This window comes from Miscanthus floridulus, chromosome 10, assembly GCF_019320115.1.
Source record: "Miscanthus floridulus cultivar M001 chromosome 10, ASM1932011v1, whole genome shotgun sequence".
In the NCBI taxonomy this organism is placed as follows: Eukaryota; Viridiplantae; Streptophyta; class Magnoliopsida; order Poales; family Poaceae; genus Miscanthus; species Miscanthus floridulus.
Genome location: NC_089589.1, coordinates 112206295 through 112222045, shown reverse-complemented (window position 1 = coordinate 112222045; position 15751 = coordinate 112206295). Strand labels below are relative to the sequence as shown.

General features: G+C 46.8%; 1 protein-coding gene across 1 annotated transcript; it reads right to left on the bottom strand.

The window, feature by feature from the left end:
- Positions 1–9787: 9787 nt before the first annotated feature.
- LOC136485343 (probable methyltransferase PMT2) lies at positions 9788–12747 on the bottom strand. Its single transcript, XM_066482254.1, has 7 exons — positions 12587–12747; positions 11787–12470; positions 11486–11696; positions 11111–11399; positions 10649–11020; positions 10488–10565; positions 9788–10324 (listed from the first exon to the last, which is right to left on the bottom strand). The coding sequence occupies exons 2-7, from the start codon at positions 12429–12431 to the stop codon at positions 10048–10050; spliced, it is 1872 nt and encodes a 623-aa protein (XP_066338351.1). The 5' UTR covers positions 12432–12470; positions 12587–12747; the 3' UTR covers positions 9788–10047.
- Positions 12748–15751: the final 3004 nt, after the last annotated feature.

The window sequence follows — 15751 nt, the reverse complement described above, 5'->3', positions numbered from 1 at the left end:
CCTGGACGCGCCCCTAATAGGCCCAAACATGATACACGGTCCAACAGACCAAAAGACTTTGTCGCAGCACCCTGGAAGATTATGGATGCTGAATTGTTTTGATGATTCATGTTGATTCTAAGGGATTTTGACATGATACCACTTGGATTGGCTTCCTTATCAAATTAGCTCTCCAAGCATATGTGGATCATCGAAAATGGAGTCCGGATGCGTCCTAGGTGACCAGTTTAAGGCAGACTGGTCCTGGAAGCCGAGGCAGACTCGAACTTGAGTTGCTTTGGGCCTCCACCTCGGGGACTCGAACCGAATTAGCCTCGGACCTCCTTCTTGACTTGGACACCCTTGCTGGCCTCCTACCCCTCCATACCATGTGCCAAACATGGTCATATGCATGGGTGTCATGTCCTCATCACGCGCCGTCCCCGGCACTTCCCCAGCCGTCGCCTTGTCCACTGGCGCCCAGGCCCCTTCTCCACCGCCGCCCTACGACGCCCACTAGGTATGCCCTACCATCGTCGTCATCGTAGTATTACTAGTAGTTGTGGTAGTAGTAGTGGTAGAGTAGCAGTGGTGGTAGTCGTAGGAGTGGTTGTGACATTTTTATATATATGTGATTGGATATAATCTTGTGCATGTCGGCCATCGTGCCGTTCATATATATGTGCATGTCGGCCATTGTGCTGTTAGTTTTCTTGCAGGTTTTGGAAACCTCACCGTATAGGGGAGGTGCTGCCAAAATTTTGTATTGATAGTTTTATGTTTTTTTTGTAGAGAAGAGCCCGTCGGAGCGGAGCAGGAGTACCTCGGCGACCCCGATCGCCTTCCTCACTGCTGCGGGTCTACCTGCACCACGTCGCCTCGCCACTGCACCAACCCGCCATGGCCCCGCTAGCCTGACTCCACCGCACCCTAGGTATAACCCCTCTTTCTGTATCATGGTCATAGATCACGTAACCCAGTTAGGCGTCTCCCGTTCGAAAGAGATACGGTTGGAAATATGTAGATATTTCCATATCTAAAATCATACCTATTTCGAATTGTCCATGTTTTTTAGACATCCCGTGGATGCGTAGGTGGGGTTAGTTTCCATGGTCTGCTTCGATCCAAGACAGAGTTTCGGCATCATCTCCCTGTTGTTCTCCGGATACACACTCTCCCTGGCAGGATGTGTATTTGAAGAACAGCGGGGAGGTGCTACCAAAATTCTGTCTCAGATAGGAGTAGAGCATGGAAACTAACCCCACATACGCATCATCGCATGGGATTAGGACCTATCCTCACCTATTAGATAGTAGGAACATCGTGTAGATGCAATTGATGTTTGTATTACTCGTCGCTATATATGTTAGAGGATGGAGGACCATGAGTGGATGTACACAGGCCACGCAAGTTAGGGTCAGGTCACCAATGAATGGATCGACAAGACTGATGCTTTCTTGGAATGGGCATTTGGCGTGGCTGCTAAAGGAGCGAGTAAAATTTGATGTCCATGCAGCAAATGTGCAAACAGGAAAAGACAAACGAAGAAGGTCATGGGGGAACATCTTTAGAAGAATGGATTTACGACAGACTATACCCAGTGGGTCTACCATGGTGAAGCCGATCGTATAAGAGAGGAGGTGGTGAGACCACGCGTCGAGGATTATGATGCTGATGCCGGGGTAGCAGACATGTTAAATGACTATCACGAGGCATAGTTCGCTGAAGGACATACGGAGGAGGAGCCAGAGGCAACCGCAAAGGCGTTCTATGACATGTTTGCCGTGGCACAGAAACCCCTTCATGGCTAGACAAAGGTTTCTCAACTAGATGCCATTGGACGCATAATGGCATTAAAGTACCAGTATAGCCTGAGTTGAGACGCCTTCGATGGTATGTTGACAGTTATTGGCAGCCTGCTTCCGGAGGGTCACCTTCTACCAAAGAGCATGCACGAGTCACAGAAACTCCTTCGTGCACTTAAGATGCTGTATGAGCAGATACATGCTTGCCCGAAGGGGTGCGTCCTATTTAAGAAAGAATACGTGGAAGCAAAGTACTGTCCAAAGTGTAAATCCTCTAGGTTCCTGGAGGTAGATTCTGGTGATGGCTAGAAGAGGCAGCTTGACATTCCTGTGACAATCCTATGGTACCTTCCATTCATACCGAGGATCCAACGGCTATACATGACCGAGGAATCCACGAAACAGATGACATGGCACAAAAATGGCAAACGATACAATCCTGACAGGATGGTACATGCATCTGATGGTGAAGCATGGACCCACTTTGATGGCATTCATCATGAGAAAGCTAAAGAGGCTCATAATGTACATGTTGCACTGGCAACAGATAGGTTCAATCCTTATGGAATGATGGCTGCCCCATACACATGTTGGCCCGTGTTCATTATCCCCCTCAATCTACCCCCCCGGCGTATGCTTTCAACTACAGAATGTATTCTTGTCGTTGATAATTCATGGACACCCGGGAATAATATGGGTGTGTTCATGGAGCCTGTGATTGATGAATTGGTCTGTGCTTGGGAGGAAGGGGTATGGACATGCGACCGAGCTACAAAGAAAAACTTCAAAATGCATGTTTGGTACCACTACTCCCTGCATGACTTCCTGGCGTATGGGATATTCTACGCCTGGTGTGTTCACGGGAAGTTTCCATGTCCATTATGCAAGGAAGGTCTGAGGTTCATTTGGTTGCAGAAGGGTGGTAAGTATTCATCATTCGACAAACATCGGCAATTCCTCCCTCTTGACCATGCATTCAGACGAGACATCAAGAACTTTACGAAAGGTGTCGTAGTGACAGACCCTGCACCACCAATAATGACTGGTGCCGTGGTTCATGAACAGATAGATGGTCTTGTGGTCAATCCAGAAGGTGGTTTTGTGGGATATGGAGAGCAACATATGTGGACTCATAAGTCGGGCTTGACTTGGCTCTCCTATTTTGATGACCTTCTCCTTCCACACAATATTGATGTAATGCACACTAAAAAAATGTCACCGAGGCACTTTGGGCAACAATCATGGATATTCCTGACAAGTCAAAGGACAACGTTAAGGCTAGATTGGATCTGGCAACATTATGCGATAGACCAAACCAACATATGAAGCCTCCTAGTCGCGGCAAGACATGGAGAAGGCCTAAGGCCGATTTTGTCTTGAGCAAGCCCCAAAGGAGGGAAGTACTAGAATGAATGCAGACATTAATGTTCCCTGATGGGTATGTAGCTAATCTGAGGAGGGGAGTGAACTTATCTACTATGCGAGTCTTAGGGATGAAGAGTCATGACTACCACATATGGATTGAGTGGCTTCTTCCGGCGATGGTTCGAGGCTACGTCCCTGAGCATGTCTGGCTAGTGCTGGCAGAGTTAAGCTATTTCTTTTGCCAGCTTTGTGCCAAGGAGTTATCTCAGACCGTGATTGCTGACTTGGAAAGAATGGCACATGTGTTGCTCTGTAAGTTGGAGAAGATCTTTCCACCCGGCTTCTTCAATCCGATGCAGCATTTGATTTTGCACCTCCCGTATGAGGCACGAATGGGGGGCCCGTGCAGGGCCGTTGGTGCTATCCAATCGAGAGGTGTCTAAAGGTTCTTTGAAAGAAATGTAGAAATAAATGCAAAATCAGGCTTCCATTGTAGAGGCATACATTCTGGAGGAGGTGGCGAACTTCACAACAACATACTATGGTGACAACCTCCCTAGCGTGCATAATCTACCCCCTCGTTACAATGCTGGCAAAAATGAATCGAACCTCAGCCTTTTCCGAGGGCAACTCGGAAGCGCAAGTGCATCGACCCCCAAGACCTTGAATCATGAAGAGTGGCGCCATATCAAGCTATACGTGTTGACCAACCTTGATGAAGTGGCGCCGTACATGCAGTAAGTTCTCAATGAACTTGTTAAATACGCCATCACTATTCTGCATCCAACCCCACAGTAGGTAGATACCCTTCTTAGACAGGGTGCGGGAAATGGAATGCCTGATTTCATTTCTTGGTTCAAACGGAAGGTACCGTCCAATTTAGCTCATACTTAGTTTGACATTCCAAGTTAACGTACGTGCAAATAATACAATGATGTATCCTGCTTGAGCTTGCAGGGCTAGAGGCATGCGTCTATATGTGCCGAGTTGAGATAGGTTGCCGATGGCTTTGTCTATAGGGTCAGGTCATTTTCTGGTTATGACGTGAATGGATATCGCTTTCGCACAACAAGCTACGAGCAGAGTCGGCCCAATCGAAGAACCACAAGTTCCGGAGTTTTTACGCCCGGCGTTGATGAGGTCGAGTATTATGGAAGAATTGAAGAAATATACGAACTCAAGTTTCATGGTTCCAAACCTTTTAATCCCGTCATATTCAAATGCCATTGGTTTGATCCTGAAGTAACGAGACGGACATATTCTAATCTTGGGCTAGTCAAAATTCGACATGATTCTGTCTTACTAGGAGACGATGTCTATATTGTGGCCCAACAGGTCACGCAGGTTTATTATCTCCCATATGCGTGTCAAACCATAAGGCATCTTAAGGGCTAGGATATTGTGCATGGGGTATCGCCACACGGTAAAATGCCTGTCCCAAATGATGAAGATTATAACTTAGACCTAAAGACATATGACGGAGAGTTCTTTCAAGAAGAGGGACTAGAAGGGAGGTTTGAGATAGACTTAACCGAAACGATCGGAATGGAAGTAGACAATGAAACAGTTATTGAAGAGGATGCTGGAGATGAGGTGCAAAATGTGAAGGACTTACAAATGCTTGAGCGATTACATTTAGACAATGACAATGACAACATTGCTCATTCAGATAGAGTTGATTATTTCGACATGATTGATAGTGATGATGAGACTTATGATCCAGCTAATCCCGATCATGAAGATTATTTCTAATACATGTAATATTATGTTATTTTGTAATTATGTTTTGTTTATTTTGCATCTATTTCTAAGTACTTCTTGTTTATCTGTGCTTATTGGTTTACTCTTTTTAATTGCAGGTGATTGAACAAAGATGGTGGGTGGTGGGATGAGGAAGCTAACGTCCTTGTACCGAAGGACAAGGACCGCTGCACCGGGGGAGAGTAGGAGGAGGAGCAGCCGCAGGAGGGAGTCATCGCCTGCTGCCCCATCGCGTGAGGAGGAGGAGGAGGAGCAGGTGCCCTAGGAGGACGCCGAGGAGGCACAGGAGGACGACGAGGAGGCGCAGGAGGACAACGAGGACAAGGCGACAGCGGGGGGTTTCGCTTCCTCTAGTTCGTCGAGCGTCTACTTGTGAGGTCCCACGAGCCTCCCTCGGTGACCGATACCTCGTGAGAGACGCCCGCTAATTCGACCCGAGGGGGAAAAGTAAGTAACTTTAGATGTTATCACTACTTTATATGATATGTTGAAAATTAAAATAGAAATTAATATTTTTTCTTAATCACTTGGGCAGGAACTGTACGATTGTGGTGAGTGGAGGTAGTCACATACGCCAAGTCAATGGCATCCTCGGTCTTCTGTGCAAGGAGCACTTCCCTGGCCTGGTTGAGTACGCCGAAGTGACGGGGCCGGCCTACTCGTTTGACCACTACACCGCCGCCCCCGATGCTGCAGATCGGGCCCGTAGGGTATTCAACAACAAGGCGGAGCGGGTGAAGCAAGAGCTATGGGTAAGTCTTCCTCGCACTACATTGCTCAATACATTCATGAAATAATGAATGGATACATCGTGTTTGTATGCAGGATTTCTTTAGATGCCAGGATGGACATGAGGCTAGGGCGGATGTGGTGGCTACCAAATGCTGCAAAAAACTCGTCGTGGACATGCATTACGAGGCGCGTATCCAGACCGTCGTAACTTACCACGGGACCATCCTTGGAACGAAGGTCACCAAAAGGGATGCAAGATCCATGACGCTGACCCGGGACCAGCACCTGCAGGTAAATATAGAACATTAACACTGATTCCTTTTGAGATTAAGTAGGCTTAATTTCATCTTCTGATATGTCATGTACTTGATGGCCTATAGATGATTCCTTATTGGTGCGCCGCGCATCCCTAGTGCTGGGAACAGATGGTGGACAGGTGGTGCTCACGCGAGTGGGAGGAGACGCACAACTTGTGCCAGGAGCGGCGTTTGATGATGCTAGGTGTAGCACACCATCAAGGCAGCCGTAGCCTTAGCGGATACGCAGAAACATGGGTACGCAAATTCATTTATTTATTCTAACACTCAATTCTGCATGATTTCTAATCATCTTGCATTTTTCTCGCAGTCGGCGTCACATGGTGGCCAGCCTTGCTCCATCTTCAAGGCATTTGCTATGGCCCACAAGGGCAAGGCGATGTCCGACGTCGACTACAACCCGGAGGACGGGCCCGAGGCGTACAGCAATGCGACCGTCCACAACCACCTCAGTGAGACACATCGATGGTGAGGGAGGTCTATGGGTCAGAGTACGATCCGAGCACCGAGGACCTTGATGGAGAAGTCGTCATGAGGGTGGGAGGAGGCAAGAAGCATGGGCAGTACTGGATTGGCGATGACACAATCGACTCGGCCGCTACTCCCAGTCTCTCCCAGATTCAAGCAAGCAACACGAGCAGGAGCCCGGCCATACGACTTCGGCAGGACACTTCACACCACCGGGTGGAGGCACTCGAGGTTATTCCTGGTTTATTCATCGTTCATTGGTTTTTTTCATACATTTCCTTTGCATTATTGTAACATTGGGGTGAATATATTGTAGGCCCAGCTGGAACAAGAGAGGAGGACACGGGAGCAGATGCAGGCGAAGATGGAGAGGGTGGAGGCCGAGCGGGAGGCCGAGCAGCGGAGGATGGCGGAGATTCTTCAGTACATGCAAACTCTTAGCGCCGCTACGGGTGTAGCTCCGCCACCTTCGCTATTCGCTCCACCTCCACCTCCACCTCCTCCCTATTCTACTCCTGTGAGTATAAATGTTTTAGTTTGTATGTTCATGCTTACGGTCAAACCTAGTGGAGTATGAAAGTTTTATTCATGTATGGTATATATTTATCTTGTCTCACACATGCAATCTCTTCTCCTTTGTGCAGAATCAATCGGCGGCATCGAACGATCCTCATGCTTTAGCGAATCCTTCACCAAATCAGTGATGATACTTATGGTTGTTAATGATACTTCTATTTGCAATTGTGGTTGACGATGATGGAGCACTTGGATTGCTTGTGAACTTATTTGTGATATATTGTGAGACATGTGACGTTTGTGATATATATGTGACGTTTGTGATATATATGTGGTGTTGGTGATATATATGTGAAGTTGATGATATATATGTAATGTTGGTGATGTTTGTTATATATATCTTCTGTTTGTTTGGATGAGATGTAAAAAACAAATAAAAAGGCTATTTTCAGTCACTTTGCCGAGTGCAATGGCAATGACACTCGGCAAAGTGACCATCTGGGAACTATCTGGGAACATGCTTTGCCGAGTGCAATGGCCATTGCACTCGGCAAACATCACAGGTTTGCCGAGTGCCACGGTCCAGGCACTCGGCAAAGGTCGCCACTTTGCCGAGTGTCTTATCGGCGACACTCGGCAAAGTGACCACCTTTGCCGAGTGTCTAAGTCAACGGCGCTCGGCAAATCGGGTACCTTTGCCGAGTGCTTGACCTTGACACTCGGCAAAGCCGCCATCACGGCCACTTTTCTTTGCCGAGTGTCGGATTGGCACTCGGCAAAGCCTTTGCCTAGTGTCCGATAAAGTGCACTCGGCAAAGAGGTCTTTGCCGATAAATTGTTTACCGAGAGCGCCCTTTGCCGAGTGTAACACTCGGCAAAGGCTTTGCTGAGTGTATATCGGCCTTTGCCGAGTGCCTCAGGCACTCGGCAAAGAAGCCGCTTCCGGTAGTGCCCCCCCCCCCCCCCCCCCCCCCTCCCAAAAAAAAAGAACAAAAGTTGGCCGGAAACAAGTCATACACTTCTCCACAAACAATGGTGCAGGCAATTTTCTAATAAAAACTATGTTGAAACTCTTGGCTGATTAGAAGTAGAGAATGATGTTATTAGAGACACCCACATCATATAAAGCAACTCTTATTCACAAAAACAAGATTAACCAACAGACAAGAAAGCAAACTGGAAACCAGCTCGGTGTCAGTTATTTCAGTGTGCTTAAGAAGCAACAAGGCTCCGGAAGACAAAATAGGAACTGAAGAAACTGATGACGTTATTAGGGGCAGCCACAAGTAATGAAAGGTACCATGGTTTTTTTTTTCACGCAAAATATATACTTCAAGCAAGGTAACGCTTTCAAGAGCCATTTGGCCTATAAATAGGCCAAACCAATCCTACAGTTTTTGCAAAGCAACAAGCCCTACATTCAAAACAATACTAGTTTTTGGTCACTTAGTACATGGATATGGCACAGGATGGTACGTCCAAGAAGGTCTCATCACTGCTTGAGAAGAAAGATGCTGCCAATGAAGACCTAAATGCAACAAGGAAAGAAGCAGAGGAAACCAACTCAACGATAAGTGGCATCGCTGAAACGGTCCTTGATGCATTACATTTACATAATTTGCATTCCATTTTTGCATGTAGCGTTGACGTGCTAAGTCGAAACAGATGAGATAACGAACCTCATCTGTATTCTTTCCATCATGGGTTAGAGAAAATCTAGAGGCAGTTTACTTGATTGCTATGATTGTTCATTGACAGGCGGACAAGATGGAAACTTTGGCTTCTCAAGAACCGAGGGAGTACATGTCACAAAATAGGACCACACTGGCCAGCAAGGCGTCACAGCAAAATTTAAGATGGTCAGCATTCAATGGTCTATTCTCTTCATCATATTAGGCATTCAAACTTTTGACCCTACTTCCACATAGTATTATTGTCATTAATGATATGTCATGTAACAAGTTATGCCACTTGATCTGCCATATTTGCAGATTCTGGGGAAAGCTAAGCCCAGGAAGAAGAGAACTACGCAGTATCCGATCGTCGGAGCTGTACTCAAATTTCATAAAGATGATAATGTGTATCATCCTGCTGATGTAGGACTGCAGCAGCTGCACTACAAAGAGATGTAGAGATTTATCATGAATCACCTCATGCCAACAGCTACCTTAGTTATCTATTAATTTGCAAGTAACTATTGTCATCTCAAGCTATCTGTCGATCTTTACATTATATTGTGCCATCATGTCGGTCCACTATTATGCTGTACCCCTTGGTGCAAAATGAGTTATCACATAATCTCCTATTGAAAAAATTGATTGTCCCTTGGTTACACTTTTGATGATGGTGCCTTCAATCCTTCATTATCTGAAGAAAAAAGCTATATTGTAAGCAACAAAACATGGAAAAGATATGACCTTTAAAAGAATATGATGCTTAGATCTAACATGGACAGGGAAAAATTCTCAGTGTGAGAAAGATAAGTTACAATAGTAGGAAGAGTTTACATGTGAAGTGTGTTCAAACAGATGACTTGAACTTGAACTTCCTTTGAATTTTCTACTTTCCTTTTTTGCATTTTCTAAAATATCTATGGTTCCATAGATAGTACATCTGAATGGGAGGAACTGGATTTCACACCGAAGTTAATAAACTGTGCCGCATCAACAATATAGTTGATAGCATAAGGTTGCTATCAACTATATTAGGCATTCAAACTTTTCCTACTATGTGACGTCAATGAAACAAGTTAAGAAGAGAACCGGATACTACCATGTGGCGTGAAAGATGTAATCCTGCAGGTCTCAAGGCAGCACCCTAAAACCTATCAGAATTCCATCAATCACATCTATGAGATCAACATGAAAATCTCATTGGATTGATAAAAAAGAAATAGACTACAATAGCCACATCTGATCCAATCGCATTGATACAACATTACTGCAAAATTGCAAAATCCAAAGCATCTGAAACTCTACATCTTCTACGCTCTAAACAAAAATTCTCAATTCTTCTACCAAACATTCTGAAAAGTCGACAGAAACTGAAAGTAGTCACCCGTCCACCTCCACCGCCAAATTGTGCACCCTCGTCTTACCCACCATTTATTCCTCTGAATCCTTGCCAGCTACTGAAGAGCTGTCTGTCTTCTTCTCCTCCTCTGAGCCCTCGCCACCGGCGGTCCAGTACCGCTTGACAGCAAAGAGCACCTTCTCAGGTATATTTGGGCTGTCCTCATGGTTCGCCAGCAGCGTCTTCCACCGCATCCCCTTCACTGTCCTCTGCACCTTCAGCAGGATCTCGACATCGTCTCGGATGATCACGGTACCCTCTGGGCGCAGAATCCGGTCCATTTCCAGCAGGATGTCCTCCATTTTGCACCTGCACCAAGTTTCAGAGACCATATTATCAGTCACACACACCAGAATTTTCACCATTCGGAATGGTATTACATATAAGCAATATAGGTGAAATGATGAACAAAATTTTATTTTCACAACATTTTCTTATTATTACAAAGAAAGATGAACAGGTTTTGATTCACCTGTCCTTGTAGAGAGTGAAGATGCCATTGGCATGTATGAGGTCGTATGTTCTTGGGTAAGTTGAGAATGCCTCACACCTGAAGAGGAAGTAGAGCAAGAATTTAATAGAAAAAATAACTTTTGCATCATACATTCTTGCTGCACTGTGATCTGAACCTACCAGTCGTGGTACATGCCGATGAGCCCTCTCTCGTACACCACGCCGAGGGTGGAGAGCTCGGCCGCCGTCGGCACGACGTTCATGACCCACGACTTGGGCGAGAAGATCGCCGCCGCGAACCCACCCACGCCGGCGTTCATGTCCATGATGTTCCGGTACCGCTCGCTGTTCAGCTTGTAGTTCACCTTCTTGTACGCCGCCACGTGCCGCTCCCACCGCCGGTTCTCCTCCTCGTACGACTCCGTCATGAAGCCCGGCACGGCACCAGCTGATATCCGCGGTGGCACGGCAGTTAGCCGCGCCGGGAACGGCTGCAGCTCGCCGGCGCCCGCAGTGGCCGGTGGCGTGATGCAGGTCTCCATGTTCTTGTACCTGAACAAGAATCGAATCGAGAAGTCAAATCTAACTGTCAGAACTCAGAAGCCATCTCCGTTTGATTTCTGGTAAAAGTGGAAATTTTACCAGACGTCGTCGGGGTTGGCGTCGTCGCATGTACGGACCGGCGGCCTGGCGGGGCAAGCCGCCGAGGGGTCGAGCTGCTTCCGCCAGATGCCGATCTCGCGGATCTCGGTGACCTTCTCCCAGCAGAGCATGGCGGCGTACTCCTCGATCCGCTGCTGCTCGGCGGAGAGATCCGCCTCCGTGCGCTCCCAGGCCTTGTGGTTCGTCTTCCAGTTGATCGGCGGGCCGGAGAGCACCCAGTAGCCGCCCGGCCGGAGCACGCGGTCGATCTCCATCATGTACATCCCGTCTGCACGAACGCAACGCGTCAGAGTTCTTGTGCATCCGAGGGCCATGGCCATCCCGGCCGTGCGAGGAGGAGGCGACGTCACTCACCGTTGCCGCCCCAGGGGATGAGGCACCGGGAGCAGTGCGCCATGTCGAAGGAGCGCGGCGGGAACGGGAGCTTGACGGAGCCCAGAACGCCGATGAAGGCCGGCACGCCGCGCTCCAGGGCGAACTGAACCTGCGCCTCGTGCGAGTCGCGCGGCGCGAAGGACATGGCGATCACGCCGCGGGCGTCCAGGTACGCGCCCAGGCTCGCCACCTGCATGCACGGATGAACAGACGTCGAGGTGACCGATCAGGGGAACAATACGTGGGCGTCGATAAGGTCATGGCCATGGCAGGTGCTTACGCCGCATCCGGTGTCGAGGACGGTGCGGACGTGGCCGCCGGCGAAGGGGACGACGGATCCGATCTGGTCGATGTACTTGTCGGCGCCCTGCGGGAACTGCGTGCCGCCGCCGGGGAAGCGGAACACGGCGCCCTCGTACTGGACCCAGTTCTGGACGGCCTTCTCGACGGTGAGGCTCTTGTACGGCGCGTTGGCGAAGGGCACGTAGTCGCGGCTCTGGGGCCACGGGAACGGCGTCACGTACCCGGGCGGGGCCGGCACCAGGCACCGCAGCCGCTCGCCGTCGGCGGGGCAGTGCCGCTCCCGGTACACCATGTTCTTGCGCGGGAACTTCATGGCGCGGTCCTGGTTGTGGCACGGCGTGTGGTCTGCCAGCGCCGCCCCACACGGCGCGAACGACGGCGGCGACGCGTTGATTGCCGCCGCGCCGCCGTGGTGCGTCTCGAAGCTGAGCACCGCGGCGGCGGCGGCACCGTCGGACCCGTCACCGCAGGCCGTCTGCCGGCTCACCGCGGCGGCGATGCGGTCGCCCTTGCCGTAGCCGCTGCGCTGCCACGCGCCCAACACGTAGAAGAAGCAGCACACCGCCATGGCCACCACCAGGCTCAGCGGGCTCCGCGCCCCCGAGCTGACCTTGTTCGCCATTGCCAACCTCGCCCCCCCTTGACGATGCGATCAACCGATCTGCCATCATCAAGAACAATAATTGGAACACGGATAAAAAACTCGACTTTTACCGACAAATTCTGATTAATGTACAAATGTACGAATAGATCAATCGGAGTTGAACGTAGTGGAACCTTGGTTGCGTCGTTGAAGCTTGGTTTCGTTCAATTAATCAACGAAGTGGTAAATCTATGCTGTCCATGCATCAGCTGAGATCTGATAGGAGGAGATGTGGAGGCAGAGAAGGGCAGAGACAGAGAGTAACGAGAACGAGAGAGAACCGGATCTTGGAAGCAGCCCGCGAGACGGCGAGAGGGAAGAGGGCCTGAGAAACAGGAGTATCTTGGAACAAACAAACAAAAAACACTTTTTTTTTGTTTTCAAAATTAGGTGATATATGAACATTCAACTGGAACTGTCCCAATTTCAAAATTTTGTATAGTAGAATAAACTGTCCAAAACTTCAATTTTCATGGATACATAACTAGCAAGGCGACATGCCCACATTCGATTTTTATGCAACTAAGGTTGCACTCTTCTACATGTTTTTACTCACATGTCCTATTCTAAAGTCAGTGGCTTCATTAGCATTTATTATCACTAAAAATAGTATTCCCTATTTTTTTAAAACAACTCCCTACTTTTTTAGAAATAGGAAAAGTGCCCTCTTTGGTAAAATAGTTTCCTATAAAAACAAAAAGTTGTCAAACATCCTCTACAATTAATGTGGTAATTTTTAGTTGTCGAAAATTAAAATCAACTCCAAGAGTCTCTTTATATCCTTTTGTACTGATAGAAATAGAGGTTTTAATGAAAAAAATCCTCTAGCAGCTTCTTCAATTAGATATCTAAATATTGACATCCTCTATTCTAAGTTTCTCGCTAGCTAAATAAGGAGAGCAAGGCTAGCTCTCTAAAGTATGCACAAGATATAGAGACGAATAGTGCAAAAATATGGAGACGAATTTTATTCAAGAGGCTCTCCAAATGAGGATTTAGAGAGTGAGTTTAATAAAGATTATTTGAGATCCTCTAATAGAGACTCCATTTGTTAGCATAATACAAAGACTAGTATAAATAAAGTAGTTTCCAATACCATAATAAACTGTTCATTGAACAACTGTCTTTCTGAGATGGACCAGTAATATATAATAATGTGTATTCATAACTAATGAGCCCTTGTGCATTTTCGTGGCTTGCTCATGCATATGTGCTCTAGAATTGAACTCAAGTTATATATATTGCTCAAAACAATATGATGATTACGCACAATTGAACACCTGATTTGCCTACTATTTGTTTATAGGAGCAGATGGCCACTAAACTCTGGAACTCCAACCCGGAAATGTATACATAATTTCAGCTTCCACCAACATCTGAGTCCATCTTTGTGAAGTAGCTAAGGATGATCTTAATCTAACTATTCAGCTATACACTTCTCGTAAAAGGAAAAAAACAATATTTACCTACTTACAAAAACATGCGTACATGCATCTTCTCAAATGAATCAGTTAACCTCAGCGGGAGTTATTTACCAACTGAAATATGACTCTTATTTGCAAGTTCGTTGGTCTGAAATCATGAGTTTTGGGTTCTACCCAAGTACAAACATGTGTTTTGCATTGCGTTCATGTAGCTCAGCTGCAAAAATCATGAGTAGCATGCAAAAATCATGTAGCAGCGTGCATGCTTCCAAATGCAGCCTGGAACAATTTTTAATTGCCTATAGTTAAAGTAGGTTTTCTATATTTCTCACACATAATAGACATGAAGAATATTTATCTTTCGAAAATATTTGATGTGGGATATATATCGAGCAAACAGGAGTGGACCGAGAGCCCGGCGACCCTGGACGCCTGCCCGGGCTCCCCTGCGGCTGCAACTACAAAAAGCTAGAGAGGTCACACAAATGACACAACAAATGGATGCTAGCAGCTTTTGTGTCCTGCCTTGGGCAGATTGAGTAATATAAGTACGTGTACTGTTGCCCAACTTGGATGCTGAGTAGTTCCAAAACGTGTGTGAAGAGAGGAAAGCCTGGTGAATGAAGGTCATTAATTAAGTGAAAAGCTGGTGCTTAAATTAGATCAATAGAGCACACTATATTGTGTGCGTGCTGTTTCGCTATACAAGGAGAATGGTAAGATGATGTATTGTTAGGGCAGTTTCAACTCAGAAATTATAAGATAGTTTTCAGACACGTCAAGTTACGCGTAGACATTGCACAACGAAATTATAAGCTACTTGCTAACGAGCAGCGCGGCGGCGGCGTGTGGTGTTCAGGGAAGGGAGTAGGAGGTTTGCAGCTGCAGGCCGTATGGGCCTGCCCAAAACCGAACTGGTTTAGCCTTATTTTTTGTCTTAAAAATAATTCAAATACGGTTTACTTTAATCATGATAAATATTAAATTATGAGTAATTGATGTAATATTGTCAATTACCTACATTTTAATTTCTCATGTGTACAACCAAATCAAACAATAAGCAGAGGTGTTTTGCCAAACATTTTCTAAAAGCATTTCGGCTCCTCTAGAGAAGCCATTTTTTTAGAGAAGTCAGAGCCAGAGCTGTTTCTGGAGGAGCAGCTCTGCCAAACAGGCCCTAACAATTTTTTTTTCTTGTTTTAGTCCTCTCACTCCTGTAGGAAATCATTAAAGTGTAGGTTGTTGGTAAGCTCTGTCATAACAAAAGATGGGTATGGATTTATCGCTCTCATCACAGGTGGCTACGGCTTATCGCTAGCGACTTCCCAGGGTTACCCACTCCTCGAAGCGCCAACGGCCAACATTTGTGGCCCCGAATCTCAGCGTGCATAGGTCACAAACCAACACTATGGCCCTTGCCACTATAATACACATGCAGGGTGCTGGGTTCCGATGTGCAAAACCACCCATGAAGGAGATGTGGAGGCAGAGGAGAATAAAGGGGAGAGACAGTAACGGGAAGGAGAGAGAATCGGATCTTGGAAGCTCGGCGCGAGAAGGAAGAAGGCCTGAGAAACAGGAGAAGCTTGGAACAAACAAACAAAAAAAATCTTTTTGGGTTTTGAAAATTGGATGATATATGAAGATTCAACTGGGACTGTCCCAATTCCCAAAATTTTATCTCTACAACTAAAATATTCATAACTATTCCGTCCACAGGTGCGACACCAAGTAGAATAAATGTCCAAAACCTCAGTTTTTATGGATACATACTAGCAAGGTGACATGCGTAATTGAACGGTTAGTATATAATTTGATTATTATGTAACTAAGGTTGCTCTTATACATGTTTCTAATGTCAGTGGCATCATTAGT